General features: G+C 35.7%; 1 protein-coding gene across 4 annotated transcripts in view; it reads left to right on the top strand.

Moving 5' to 3' along the window:
* Nucleotides 1-14,461, top strand: part of FAM135A (family with sequence similarity 135, member A) — a 124,204-nt gene that overhangs the window by 93,185 nt on the left and 16,558 nt on the right. For all 4 annotated transcript variants that reach the window (XM_011969389.1, XM_011969390.1, XM_011969388.1 and 1 more), the window contains 4 exons: nucleotides 3,480-3,571; nucleotides 4,081-4,178; nucleotides 6,513-6,664; nucleotides 8,497-8,607. In XM_011969389.1, coding sequence (XP_011824779.1) covers nucleotides 3,480-3,571; nucleotides 4,081-4,178; nucleotides 6,513-6,664; nucleotides 8,497-8,607 — 453 coding nt within the window. The remainder of the gene's footprint in view (nucleotides 1-3,479; nucleotides 3,572-4,080; nucleotides 4,179-6,512; nucleotides 6,665-8,496; nucleotides 8,608-14,461) is intronic.

Genomic DNA, 14,461 nt, shown 5'->3' with positions numbered 1-14,461 from the left:
CTGGATTTTTATGGATTATGAAAATATTAAACAAATGTCCCTGGTACTAAATTAGCATAAAATTGTAGATTTTTCTTTAAAAAAAAAAAAAAAAAAAACCAGACTCTCAAGAAATAAAGCATTCTCAATGCTAACTTTTCTTCCCTTTCCCCAAATAATAAAGTTTTCAAAGAATTATCTTCCAAGAAAGACTTCTGGACCCAGTAGAATCTCTGGGAAATTCTTTTTAAAAAATTTTAAGAAGCAACTTATCCCTATGTTACATAAATTGTTCTAGAGCAATGGAGGAAAAGGTATAAAGGAGCCCATTTTATTCCTTAAAGTTACCCTAACCTTGTTACCAAATCCGATAAAGATATCACACCAACACCCACCCTCAAAAAACAGTAGACCAATATAACATAAATATGCTTAATGAACTCAAATATATTTAACAAAACTCTAGCACTTGGAATTAATATACTAGAGTAAGTTACTGTAACAAATAAGGTTTATTTCCCAGAATGGAAAGATAAGTAAGTATAAAGAATTTTAGTAATAAAATACCCTACATCAGCAAATCAAGTAAGAAACTGTATACAATTTAATAACCATTCCCAATTATTAAAAGTAAGCACAAAACTTTGATCTCAGTCGGATTAGTCTGTTTCCTTAATGTGATTAAGCATATATATTTCAAGCCTATGGAAAACTTATAGTTTGTGGTGAATATTAGAGGTACTCCTTTTAAAATGAATAAAACAATTACCTCTGTCAATGCATTAAATCATAAAATTCTAAAAGGTAAATATCAGATAAAATAAAAATTCAGCAGTTGATAATGACGTGTGTATATTGCTAGTAAACCAAAGGAATCCACTACACTATTTTTGAAGATAATTATTTTTGTATTTATATATGAGAGGAATTCAGAAAAACATGTGGAAAAATAAATTTGCCAGGCATGGTGCTGGACGCCTGTAATCCCAGCTACTCGGGAGGCTGAAGCAGGAAAATCACTTGAACCCAGGAGGCAGAGGTTGTAATGAGCCAAGATTGAGCCGCTGCACTCCAGCTGGGCAACAGAGTAAGACTCCATCTCAAACAAACAAAAAAACAAACAAACAAAAATTGTGGGAAAATGGAGTTAAAAGATAAAAATAGAAGTGTAAACTTCATTTCTCAATGTAAACTCTGTTTACTTCAAGACACCTTTGTAAGCAGCTATGCCAGCCATTCTAGTACATTTCCAAGAACTGAGGGTCCTGGGAATTTAGTCATGTCAGTGCTTTCTTTTTTACATTAAAAACCAAAGAAAAATGAATCCCCTTTACAGAGTTTTTAAGATAAGAAAACAAAGTAGTCAGAGGAACCAAATCAGGACTGCAAATCAAAACTCTCACAAAATTGCCCTCTTCATGAGGGTAATGAGTAGGAATATTGTCATGATGGAGAAGGACTCTCTGGTGAAGCTTTTCCAGGCATTTTTCTGCTAAAACTTTGGCTGATTTTCTCAAAACACTCTCATGATGAGCAGATGTTATCATTCTTTGGTCCTCTGGAAAGTCAAGAAGCAAAATGCCTTGAACATTCCAAACCACTGTTGCCTTGACCTTTGCTCTTAACTGGTCCACTTTTGCTTTGACTGGACCACTTCTACCTCTTGATAACCATTGGTTTGATTGTGCTTTGTCTTCAGGATCCTACTGGTAAAGCTATGTTTCACTTCCTGTTACAATTCTTTGAAGAAATGCTTTAGGATCTTGATACCATTTGTTTAATATTTCCATTGAAAGCTCTTCTCTTGTCTGCAGCTAATTTGAGCACAATGGTTTTGACACCCATTGAGTGGAAAGTTTGTTCAACTTTAATTTTTCAGTCAGAATTCTGTAGGCTGAACCAGTTGAGATGTCTAAGATGTCAGCTGTTGTTTGTGCTGTTAATTGTCAGTCCTCTTTAATTAGGGCATGAACAAAATGAAGTTGTTCCTCACAAATTGATGTGGGTGGTCTACTGCTGTATGCTTTATCTTCAACATTGTTTTTTCCCTTTTTGAAACAAGTTATCCATTTGCAAACTGCTGATTTCTTTGGGGCATTTCCCAATAAACTTTTTGTAAAGCCTCAGTTATTTCACCATTCTTCCACTGAAGCTTCACCATAAGTTTGATGTTTGTTCTTGCTTCCATTTTAGCAGAATTCATGTTGTTTGATAAGGTTTCTTTTCAAACTGATTTCTTTTCTTTTTTTTCTTTTTTTTTTTTTTTTTTTTTTTTGAGACGGAGTCCCACTCTGTCGGCAATGGCATGATCTCGGCTCACTGCAAGCTCCACCTCCCGGGTTCACGCCATTCTCCTGCCTCAGGCTCCCAAGTAGCTGGGACTACAGGCATCTGCCACCATGCCCGGCAAATTTTTTGTATTTTTAGTAGAGACCGGGTTTCACCCTGTTAGCCAGGTGGATCTCGATCTCCTGACCTTGTGATCCGCCCGCCTTGGCCTTCTAAAGTGCTGGGATTACAGGCATGAGCCACCGCACCCAGCCTCAAACTGATTTCGTGCCTCAAACTAGATTCTATTCAGACATGTTACAACAGATTAGTATGTGTTTATTTTGGTGTGAAACATTTTTGAAACCCATACGTAGATTTTTTTATGATGCGCTTTCCATGAACCTTTTGAAGAACGCTTGTGTTCTGTATCTGTATTGTAAGTATATGTGTGAATGCCTTTTGAGTTAATAATTATTAAAATAAACTTTCTTAGATGTTTAAATGGATTTTTATTTTTCTCAGTCTGTGCCAGTATCACCAAAGGAAAGTCAACAGAGTAAATCTACAAAGCATTCAGAGTTTGCTGTATGATTACCTAGAATGGTGATGGTAAGGCACCATTTATAGCTACTGTAGCCAGCAGTCACCAAAGTGATATGCTAACAGTTTGATAAATAAATACACTATTAAGTAGAAAAGTGAAAGCCACCAAAACCACCTAAAAAACAAACAATTGGCCAGGCATGGTGGCTCACACCTGTAATCCCAGCACTTTGGGAGGCCAAGGCAGGCAGATCACAAGGTCAGGAGATCAAAACCATCCTAGCTAACACGGTGAAACCCCACCTCTACTAAAAATACAAAAAATTAGCTGGGCGTGGTGGCATGCACCTGTAGTCCTAGCTACTCGGGAGGTTGAGGCAGGAGAATTGCTTGAACCTGGGAGGCAGAGGTTTCAGTGAGTCGAAATCGTGCCACTGCACTCCAGCCTGGGCAACAGAGCAAGACTCTTTGTCTCAAAAAAGAAAAAAAAACTGTTGAATTGACATTGCCTGGCTAATAGAAATCAACTTTGACATAAAAATTGAGAACTCTATTTCATAGTACATTGTCTATTCACAAATGGCATAGGCCATAAGCTTGTCTCTAAAAACTGTAAAAATATATGATGGTGGACTTTGTACCTTTTACTTTATCTCATCCTTTAAACATCATTTTTCATTTTTTAGGAAACAGTGCAGATCTTCGATTAGTAAAAACTTACATTGAACTTGGACTGCCTGGGGGAAGAATTGATTTTCTTATGTCTGAGAGAAATCAGGTACAATATGACAGTGTTTTCAGTGAAAACAAACATCTTTGTACTAGTTTCTACCTTAATTTTGACTTACTACAAAATGCCTGTAATAGTAGAAATAGTTTTTCTGATTTCTATGAAATTTAATGTAAATATATATCCAGAGGAAATATATATGATTTACATTTTGACTTATGATCTCTTCACATATGAAACACTTCTAGAATTCCACATTTCTATAGAGAAATTTCATTAATTAAACCATTGTAAGCATGTTATGTTTCATACTGGTAGTGAGCTAAACAACTAAATAATGTAAGTATTTTAAGAACACTGAACCTTTTTTTCCCCTAGAAATTTAGTCTCTTTGCTCATTTTAATATAACAAATATTACACTCACTAACTTCTCTAAAAAACGTTGGACTTAACCATATTTTCAGTACCTAAATTAAAAATAATGTTTATATTGTTAGTTTTTCTTGTGATTATACATATTCCTAAATACAATGTATGTGCTTTGCTTTCTTTTTAGAATGATACTTTTGCTGATTTTGATAGCATGACTGATCGTCTTTTGGATGAGATAATACAGTATATTCAGATATATAGTCTAACAGTCTCCAAAATAAGGTATCTTCTTTAATATTATTCAATTTATTTTTATATTTCTATGAATTATAGAAAAGTTAAACAGAATTTGTGGTAGGGTTGTCCTATTCTGAAATATAGGAGACTACAACTCAAATTAATTTACAGTGAAAAAAAGTAAAGGTTTTAGGGAAAGATTTATATGAAATGTCCAAAAAAGCATTATCTGTAGAGAAGAAAGTGGTTAGTGTTTACTTAGAGCTGGGGAAGATGAGGGATGGTGGGGATAACTAAAGGATATAGGATTTCTTTTTGAGGTGGAAAAAAGGTTCTAAAATTGATTATAGTGAGTTACAACTCTGTGAATATGTAAAGGCTCTGTGACTTACATATATGTATATGAAGCAACAAAAACACTTTCAAAGTTTGTATACTTTTTTTTTTGAGGCAGGGTCTTACTCAGTCACCCAGGCTAGAGAGCAGTGGCGCCATCTCGGCTCACTGCAGTCTCAACCCCCTGGGCTCAGGCGATCCTCCCACCTCAGCCCCCCAAGTAGCTGGGACTATAGGCATGCGCCACCATGTCCAGCTAATTTTTGTAGAGGTGGGGGTTTCGCTATGGTACCCAGGCTAGTCTCAAACTCCTGAGCTCAAATGATCCTCCCACCTTGGCTTCCCAAAGTGCTGGGATTACAGACGTGTGCCACCTTGCCCAGCCAGATTTTATGACTACTGTATACGTTTGTGAGTTAGTTTTGCACAAGTAAGACATGATGATTACGCCAATATGAGTTTCATTATTTAATTAGATCTTGTTAATAGATGTAAGAGAGAAGAGTCTTTATTTCAAAAAGGGTAGAATAAACTGACTACATTCATATCCCATCTAGGTTAGAGGAAGAAGCTGGTTCTGCATACTGTAAGCTTTTGGACAGTTTGTTTCCAACTTGAAGTATAGGGAATAAGAAGAGAGATAAGCAGTTTTTACCTAAAGTCACTTTTTAAAAAACAGAATTCTGTTAAAATATGAGAGAAGGTTCAGGTTTGTTGGTTGGAGGAAGAGATTATTTTCTTGTAATTATTCATTTGTGGATCTTAAAATCTTGTTTAGCTTTTATTCGTTTATTATTTTATGATGAGAAAAATAATATTTCAACTTACTTATTCCTCAAAAGTATTGTCTTTCAGGTTAGATTGTCAGTTATAATCAATCATTTTCCAAAAGTGTAATCGGGTTGATTGTAGACTGTTAGCTACCATCAGAATTCCCACCCCCACTACTTTAGGAAGTTCAGTTTGGGAGGGAAGTTTGCCCTGAGCTTCTCACAAGATACATCTGCAAGCTAGTGTTTAGACAGCTCTCAAGCTGTCTTCTTTCATTGCTAATTGTCCCCAGGGAATCTTATACCATCTATTGTAAAAATAACAGTAAGTAAACAGGCTCTTTTGATTTAAACCAGGGGTTCCCAAACCCTGGGCCACAGACTGGTACCTGTCCGTGGCCTCTTAGGAACCAGACCTCACAACAGGAGGTGAATGGCATTGGGGTGGGTGAGCAAGCATTACCCCCTGAGCTCCGCCTCCTGTCAGATCAGTAGTGAGCATTAGATTTGTGAACCCTATTTTAAACTGCACATGCAAGGGATCTAGGCTGTGTGTTCCTTATGAGAATCTGATGCCTGAGGTGGAATAGTTCCATCCCAAAAGCATCCCCACAACTCCCTGTTTGTGGAAAGATTGTCTTTCGTGAAACTGGTCCCTGGTGCCAAAAATGTTGGGGACCACTGAGTTAAACCATTTCATAATAAAAGTGAAGTGCTAGCTACATAAATACTATTCTTTTTGCATAAGCGAAGATTTATAGTAGGAAAATGCACATATTTTACCTATGCCTTGAAAATATTGTTAGTCATAAACCTGTCCATCTTTGAAGTATAGACTAGAGAGTAAGAGAAACAGATATATACTTTCTCCAAGTTGTCCTTTATAAATACAATTTCATCATTTTGTTTGAAATGATGAGTTAATAAGTAAATAATTTGTGTATGTACCTAAGAAGGCAAATAAGTAGTCATTATATTATTATCTTTAGTATGTATTTATATCTAAGCAGTTACAAACTTTGAATAAAAGTTTTCAGATTAATATCTTGTTTCTATAAACATTTAAATTATATAATAATGAGGATCTTCTATACATTCTCACATTTTTTTCCTTCAAAATGTGGTATATCATTTCAAAGTATCACTATACTTTTACAACATTAGAAATTTTCAAATTGTTAGTATTCACATCCATTTTATAGTGGATCAGCTTTGATTTTTGTTTCTAAAACTAATGCTGTGAGAAAAATAACTTTTTTTTTCCCTCTTAAAGCTTTATTGGACATTCATTGGGCAATTTAATAATTCGTTCAGTGCTTACAAGGCCAAGGTTTAAATATTACCTCAACAAACTTCATACGTTTCTGTCTCTTTCTGGACCTCACCTTGGTACACTCTACAACAGCAGTGCTCTTGTTAATACAGGTAAAAAGTTTTATTCTGTATTAAAAATATGGAATAGAGAAAAAAATGTGAACTTAGTATTTTCTGGTATTTATTTTAGAACCAATTTGTCACACACTGGGAATTTCGTGAAACAAAAAAATGTAGCAAATTTTCTGTTTTGTTATGCACATGAAATAAGTTGATAAAAGTCATTTTGGAAAATGACTTGTCTTATATTGAGATGGCATTTGTCAAAATTCACAAGAGCATTGTTTTCTTTTTTTCCATTAAATTCTGAATATTTTTAGTGAAGTTTTATCTTATAAACAAACTATTTTGTCATTAACAGATAACAAACACCTACATTTAATACATTATAAAGTTATAACATTTTATACAGAATATTAATCCTAACTTTGGTTCAAAAACAGTAAAGAGATATTATGAGAAGTTAATATGAAAGTTAAGACCCGAATTTTGATTAGTATTTATATTCTCTTCAACAAATATTTGGAACTTGATTTGCCTTTTTTTTTTTTTTTGAGACAGTCTTACTCTGTCACCTGGCTGGAGTGCAGTGGCGCGATCTTGGCTTACTGCAACTTCTGACTCCCTGATTCAAGCGATTCTCCTACCTCAGCCTCCTGAGTAGCTGGGATTACAGGCATACGCCACCATGCCCAGCTAATTTTTGTATTTTTAGTAGAGAAGGGGATTCACCATGTTGGCCAGGATGGTCTCGATCTCCTGACCTTGTGATCCGCCCACCTCGGCTAGGTGCTAGGATTACAGGCACAAGCCACTGCGCCCGGCCTTGATTTGCCTTTTGTTTGGCTTGGTTTTTCCCTTAGATTTTTACAAAAATGATTTATAAGTTAGTCAATGATTCCCATTGTGAAAATAAATTGTATTTAACTCTGTCTCTTTTCATTGATCCCTGAAAATCTTATTTCTGTTTCCTTTATCACTTCTTTTAATAACAAACCATACCATTTTTCCTGTATCCCATTTCAAGTTGGTGATTTAAAAAATACAGCCAGTTCTAGACTTTTACAGTTTGAAAAAGAGGAAATGAGAAAAATGAAGTCCTTAAATCATGTGTGATAGAACCCAACATGAATAGAATATAGTACTTTGAATTTCATTCTTCACTAAACTTTTTCCCAGATATGTTTCCAGCTGTCAGATTTAACCAATTAAAGGATTGTTTTCCCACTCTTCTCTTCCTGTTTCCCTGTCTAATATTGGAAGTAATGAAAATGGAAAGGAATATTTCATAGTCTTGAACACTAATTTGAGTGATTAAGATTTTGCTTAATTTTCTTAAGAGCAAGATGCATTTAAATATGGGTTACTGATAATATTAAAAAAAATTAGTATAAAACAAATGATATTCAGCTGTCTTTTGAAAACATTAAACAATTTTTCATTCTAAGACGTGGTCCCTTTGCAATTAGTCTATTATGTCATAACTCAGTTGTAATTATAGACTAATCATTCTGTGTAGGCGTTTGACCTACTACTGTATTTGAAGTTTTTCTTTATCTGCTTTATCATTTGAACGAATATATCTAAAGGTATGATTTTTCCAATTTGTTCTTCATGTGCTATTATCTGTTTTATTACTGAATGAAATAGAAATAGCAAGCTGTTCATCAGCCACCATTAATTCATAGTTAACCTAAGCATGCATGTTTATAAATGTTATCAGAACATGGAAATATTTTCCAAATGTATTTTTGATTAGCCAGCAAAAATGCTAATTTAGGCAATGTCATCTTTTGAAGTGAAATATATATTAAAATGAATAATCTTGGCATATGTTTCTATATGTTTTATTTCATACTTCTATATCATATATGACTCTCTAGGTCTCTGGTTTATGCAGAAATGGAAAAAATCAGGTTCGCTTTTGCAGCTGACATGTCGAGATCACTCAGACCCTCGCCAAACTTTTTTATATAAGCTTAGTAACAAAGCAGGTAAGTATATAACAGTTTGGAAAATATACATGTGAAAACTTTTTTAAAAATAAACATTTAGCAAATAAATTATCAACATGTCCTTCTAGTGATTAAAAAAAAGAAGTGTCATTCTACTGTAATTTCCTAATAATGAAATAGCAGACTCACAATTGAAACTAAGCAGTTGAGAGATTTGTTTAGTCTTTTTCACATGACTATATTTCTCTTTTGTGAGCTACACAGCTACTTTGAAATTGCCCTAAGAATTTCAACATTTGTAATTCAGTGCCAGTTTTGTTAGTCTCTTTTTAAACCATGTTTCTGCATGTCCTATCCCCACTGTTCTAGCTGTCTCCCACCCCAATCCTCACCCCTTTTTATAAACTGCCACGTTTTTCTACCTTCATATTATATTGTATTGTATTAGATTCGATTCGATGGCTAGCAAGCATTTCTGAAAGTGTCAGAAACTAAATTGTTAATGATTATCCTTTCTACAATTCTCACTACTGGATGAATCTTATTACATATTTCATATTAACTAATTATTAATTATATTCCCCATTTTGCATATATATTCCAGGCTTTTACAACCTAAAGTTCTCAACTGCTCCTTTGCCATTTTTACTGTCTATAAATAACCTTACTTCTGACCTTATGCTGTCCCTCAATTCATCCTCATACATCTTCCCAGCATATTTTTTCCAGTGTCCTTTGAAATCCTTATTTGAGGGAAACAGACTGCCTTTATTTTCTTCAAATAATGTTATCGCCGCTTACTTCTGAAAGTGGAGATGTAACTGAAACAGATTTTTTTTTCCCCTCCTTGCCCCCATGTCTTCACTCCCCCGGCTATAGAGTGGAGTTTGGCAAACTTTTTTTTAAAAAGGGCCAGATAGTAAATATTTTGGCTTTGTAGACCATACAATCTCTTTGCAACTACTTAACAATATCATTGTAGTATGAAAACAGCCACAGAAAATACAGAAACAAATGAGCATGACTGTGTTTCAAACAAACTTTACTAATTCAAAAACAGCAGTAGCCACATCTCACAGGCCGTGTCTTGCTAATACCTGCTGTAGAAGCTCAGTTCCTCGTTTACTAAGTACCACCTAAAGTAAGGAAAATAGTCCTCTTGCTTTCTATTTCTAATTGCAATCAGTACTCCTCCACTGTCATATAAAACCACTTTATTTGAGGCTTGTATCATCCAAGCTGTGATACCATCCATTCTTCTTTAATATAATGACCTCTTGGTTTATCCCAGGAGAATAAAAGACATTGACAAATGTTGGTAACACGATTATGTTTGGGAAAAGATTCTCCTCTTGGATCTTAACGTACTTAGAGCTGAAATCATTTTTGGTAATTCGACGAGTCAGCCCTTTAGATAATTCGTTATGCATCAGCGTGCCTTTCTCAACTCCAGTGTCCCTTCATTCCACTCCATGTTGAACTCATACCCATGGCTACACTGTACTTATGAAATTTCAGCCAACATTCCATTCTATTACTGTGATGTCTTTTTTTTTTTTGAGACAGAGTCTTGCTCTGTCGCCCAGGCTGGAGTGCAGTGGCCGGATCTCAGCTCACTGCAAGCTCCGCCTCCCGGGTCTACACCATTCTCCTGCCTCAGCCTCCCAAGTAGCTGGGACTACAGGTGCCCGCCACCTCGTCTGGCTAGTTTTTTTTTTTATTTTTTTGGTAGAGACTGGGTTTCACCGTGTTAGCCAGGCTGGTCTCGATCTCCTGACCTCGTGATGCGCCCATCTCGGCCTCCCAAAGTGCTGGGATTACAGGCTTGAGCCACCGCGCCCAGCCACTGTGCTGTCTTATCCTTCTTTTTCTCTCACTCCCTTCTTCTCAGCTGCTTTTTAGACTCATTTGTGATTCCTACTACATTTTCTTAAGTCTCCCTGCCCTTTGTGCTTTTACTCCCTTCCTGACTCAAGCTTCAGACTCTATGGATTACTTTTGTCATTCATGTATTACTCTTTGTTTTTCTATCCTAGTTGTCTTGCAAATCTACATTACTGTTTTTATACTTAGCCTTAGAGCTGTTCCAAAAAAGATCACACAGACATGCAGAATCAGCAGCACTGTAGGTCCATGGGGTCCCTATCTAGTTATCTCTAGTTAGCTTCCTATCTATTCCCTTAGATACACTCCCACATTTTCACCTTTCCTCAAACTTCAGATTTTCACTGCTCCCTTCATTGCTCACAATTAGTTTTGTTTTTCCTTTCTACTTTATCTTTGAAATTCAAGACATTTCTTTCTACCTACCAATATTAACTAACCTATGTTTTCCTTTTAGTTCAGTGGAAGATTTATAATCTGTTCAAGAATAATTACCCTCTTCATTTTGGAACTCATTCCTTCTCATCAGTATCTTTAAACTCTTCCCCTTTTCAGTAATTAATCCTTTAATAGATAAAGTTATTCCCATTTCTTCCATCTTAATAATAATAAATATTTCTCTTGATCACTTATTCTGTACTTGTCCCCCTATTTCCCCTTTTTTTGAGGGGATTGGGGGGCACGGTTGAGCCTTTTGAAAGAGAACAGTCACTTTCATTACTTCCCCCTTTTTTTCACTTTTTTGGTTTTTGTATGCACCACTCCACGGAAGCTTGCCAAATCTGGTGATCTCTTTTCTTTTATTTGAACATTAAGATATTTAAGACTACTGAAAACTCCTTCTTGAAATACTTTCTCCATTTTTGTGGGATCCACCTCTCCTGGTTTTTTTGCATCTTGGCTTTTTTTCTGCTTCCTATATGGGCTTCTTTTCTTTCCTTGCCCGTTTATGAAAGCTGTTCTTGTGTTTTAGCCTCTGTCTTCTGCTCTTCTCACTCTGTACATTCTTCTTGGACACCATCATTCCATATCCATCTTTACCATTGGTAGCTCTCAAATATTAATATGTATCTCTAGCTTGTCCTATATGCTGTGCTCCAGACTTATATACCTAGAGGCCTACTTAGCATCTTCACGGAGATGTCTCATGGGTGCTTCAAATCTAATGTTTTCAGACAGTGCATCTGTTCCCTCTGATTAGTTCTCTGGATTCCACATCTACTGGAATGGCATCACCATCTGCCTAGTGAGAAACTTAGAAACTGTTCTTGACTCTGCTTTCTTATTTATACCCCATATCTACGGAATTACCAAGTTTTAAAACATTTAACCTTCTTAATGGCTGATGGATGCTTCTCCTCTTCTTCTTTGCCACTGCCTTAGTTCAGCCTTCATCACTTTTACTTAGATTATTGTTCAAACTAGTTACCCTTCCACATATATACCCCCTTCTCCCCATTCTCACTTCCTCGTTAGATGAAATGATCATCCAGTGAAGCCATAGATTATATTGGCCATTTAATATCAAACCATATTGGTCGCATTTGAAAATCTTTCATGATGCTTTGTAGTGTCCACAGTGAAGTTTAGATTCCATGGATAAGAGCATCAAGCCCTCTATAATCTGGTCTCTGATTCTTTGTTTTCTTTTTATCCTACACATTCACACACACACACACCCCCCCTTTGCTGTGGTCATGCTATTCATGGTTTTTGATTGCTTGCATTTTCTCATGCTTTTCGTATCACCCATTCCCCCTCATGTGTTTACTCATCTTTTCAGAAATAATTCTGTTTATCTTCTAAAATTAAACTCTAATGCCACCTGCTATCAAAAGCTTTTCTTGATGCACTATCTGATTTAATTCTCCTCTATTCTCAGAATACTCTCTATATACCTTTGGGGTTTTTTGAGACAGGGTCTCTCTGTCACCCAGACGGGAGTACAGTGGCACAATCATAGCTCACTGCAGCCTTGAACTCTTGGATCAAGCAATTCTCCCACCTCAGCCTCCTAAGTAGCTGTCCCATATTTCCTTTTTGTCCCCAATCTTATGTCTCCAGGACTGATTTCATTGATGAATTTCAATCCTCATTTGCCTACTAGACATCTCAATTTACATATCAAACTAAATACATCTAAAACAGAACATACTGTCTTCTTTGGCCACTTCTCCTGTTGTCCTTTTTTTAATAGTACTGTTCTCTCAATTACTTCTTTGAGACATCTTCGGATCATCTTTGTTTGACCTCACTTCTTTGCCTCCCATGTCTCAAAATTGTTAATATTATCTCTGAACTTCCATACCATTATAAATCAACCTTTTACCATACTCATTATAGTTTATCTCATGTCAGTTATTTTTATGTCTTAACTTCCTTTCCTTAAGTAGGATCTGTCATGACAGCTCATTCCCATTTCCTACATACACATTCAGTATGTACCATAGTTCTTCTAGTATATACTGATTGATTAACAAATGAATCAATGATATTTTAATATTATTTTCAATATTCAAAAACAGTTTAAATATTATATAGTAAGATGTAAGTCTAGCCCATATAATCAGCGACTGGTAGTTCCAAGTTCAAAGTTACTTGGATTTGTGAACTTAAGCCCTAGCCCTTTAAATCTACATCTTTTTTTATCCTCATTCCTATCACCCATGTCTTCCATTCTACTCTTGAAATATTTGATATTAATAGATTTAGTTATTGAAAATACCACTACTTTTGAGTCCTGCTTTAGCTTTTTCAGGATTCTGCCTTAAATGTTGTTCTTAATATGAGAAAGAGATTTGGGAATGATTATTACAGGTACTATTATTAGAATCAGTGAAAGGAAAATTCTCTTATAGATTGGGTTTTATTATTTTGTTTGTAATGATACAAAGCATCAATGGTAAGTTTCTTACAATATACAGAAATATATACTTGATTGATCAAATTACAGGATATTCCTACAAAATGAAACATAGCATATACTTCTCATGCGAGAAAAACAACATTAGCTAGAACCATTGTGTGGAGCTATGGAGTTCATACCCTTTGCTGACAGGTTAGGAAATGTGTGAAAGGCAGAGCTGAACATAAGTGTTCCTGAGGTCTATGTCTTTATACAGCATTATACAAAGTAAAGTTTAATTAGCAGTAGTAATAGCAGCATAAGAATATCTAAACTAAAGAAAATGTAACTGTAAATTTTTACAATATAGATTAATCCATGGCCTTCCACATCTTTACAGATATGTGTGTTAATAAGTTTCTAATTATTAACAGGAGTGAGTATATCTTTTGTACTTGAGCTGCTCTTAAGGATTAGTTCAATTTTGTTAAGTTATTAATTTATTATTCACCTTATAATGCATGATCTGGTTGTACTAGTCTAAAACCGTTAAGAAGCAAACTTAGACATCACACATAGGTATTAGTTATAGTTCAAACACTGACTAGGCTACCTAATTTAAATAAACTCCAGTTTCCTTATTGGTAAAATGAGAATAGTAGTATCTCACAAGATTATTAAAAGGATTAAGTGAGATAATATGTGTAAAGTGATTCTGTAGCGTTCAAAACTTAGTAAATGGTAAATGGTTAAAAAAAAAAAAAAGAAGTGACTTAAATAATACTACTATCATAAGCTGGGTGTAGTAGCTCACACCTGTAATCTCACCACTTTGGGAGGCTGAGGTGGGTGAACTGCTTGGGCTTAGGAGTTTAAGACTAGCCTGGGCACCTGGCACGGTGGCTCACGCTGTAATGCCAGCTCTTTGGGAGGCTGAGGCAGGCAGATCACCTGAGGTCGGGAGTTCGAGACCAGTCTGACCAACATGGAGAAACCCCATCTCTACTAAAAATACAAAATTAGCCAGGCATGGTGGTACATGCCTGTAATCCCAGCTACTCGGGAGGTTGAGGCAGGAGAATCGCTTGAACCTGGGAGGCAGAGGTTGCAGTGAGCCGAGATCTTGCCATTGCACTCCAGCCTGGGCAACAAGAGCAAAACTCC

Source organism: Mandrillus leucophaeus, unplaced genomic scaffold, assembly GCF_000951045.1.
Source record: "Mandrillus leucophaeus isolate KB7577 unplaced genomic scaffold, Mleu.le_1.0 Scaffold889, whole genome shotgun sequence".
Taxonomy (NCBI): Eukaryota; Metazoa; Chordata; class Mammalia; order Primates; family Cercopithecidae; genus Mandrillus; species Mandrillus leucophaeus.
The sequence above is the reverse complement of the archived record's forward strand: the minus strand, read 5'-3'. Positions and strand labels throughout refer to the sequence as shown.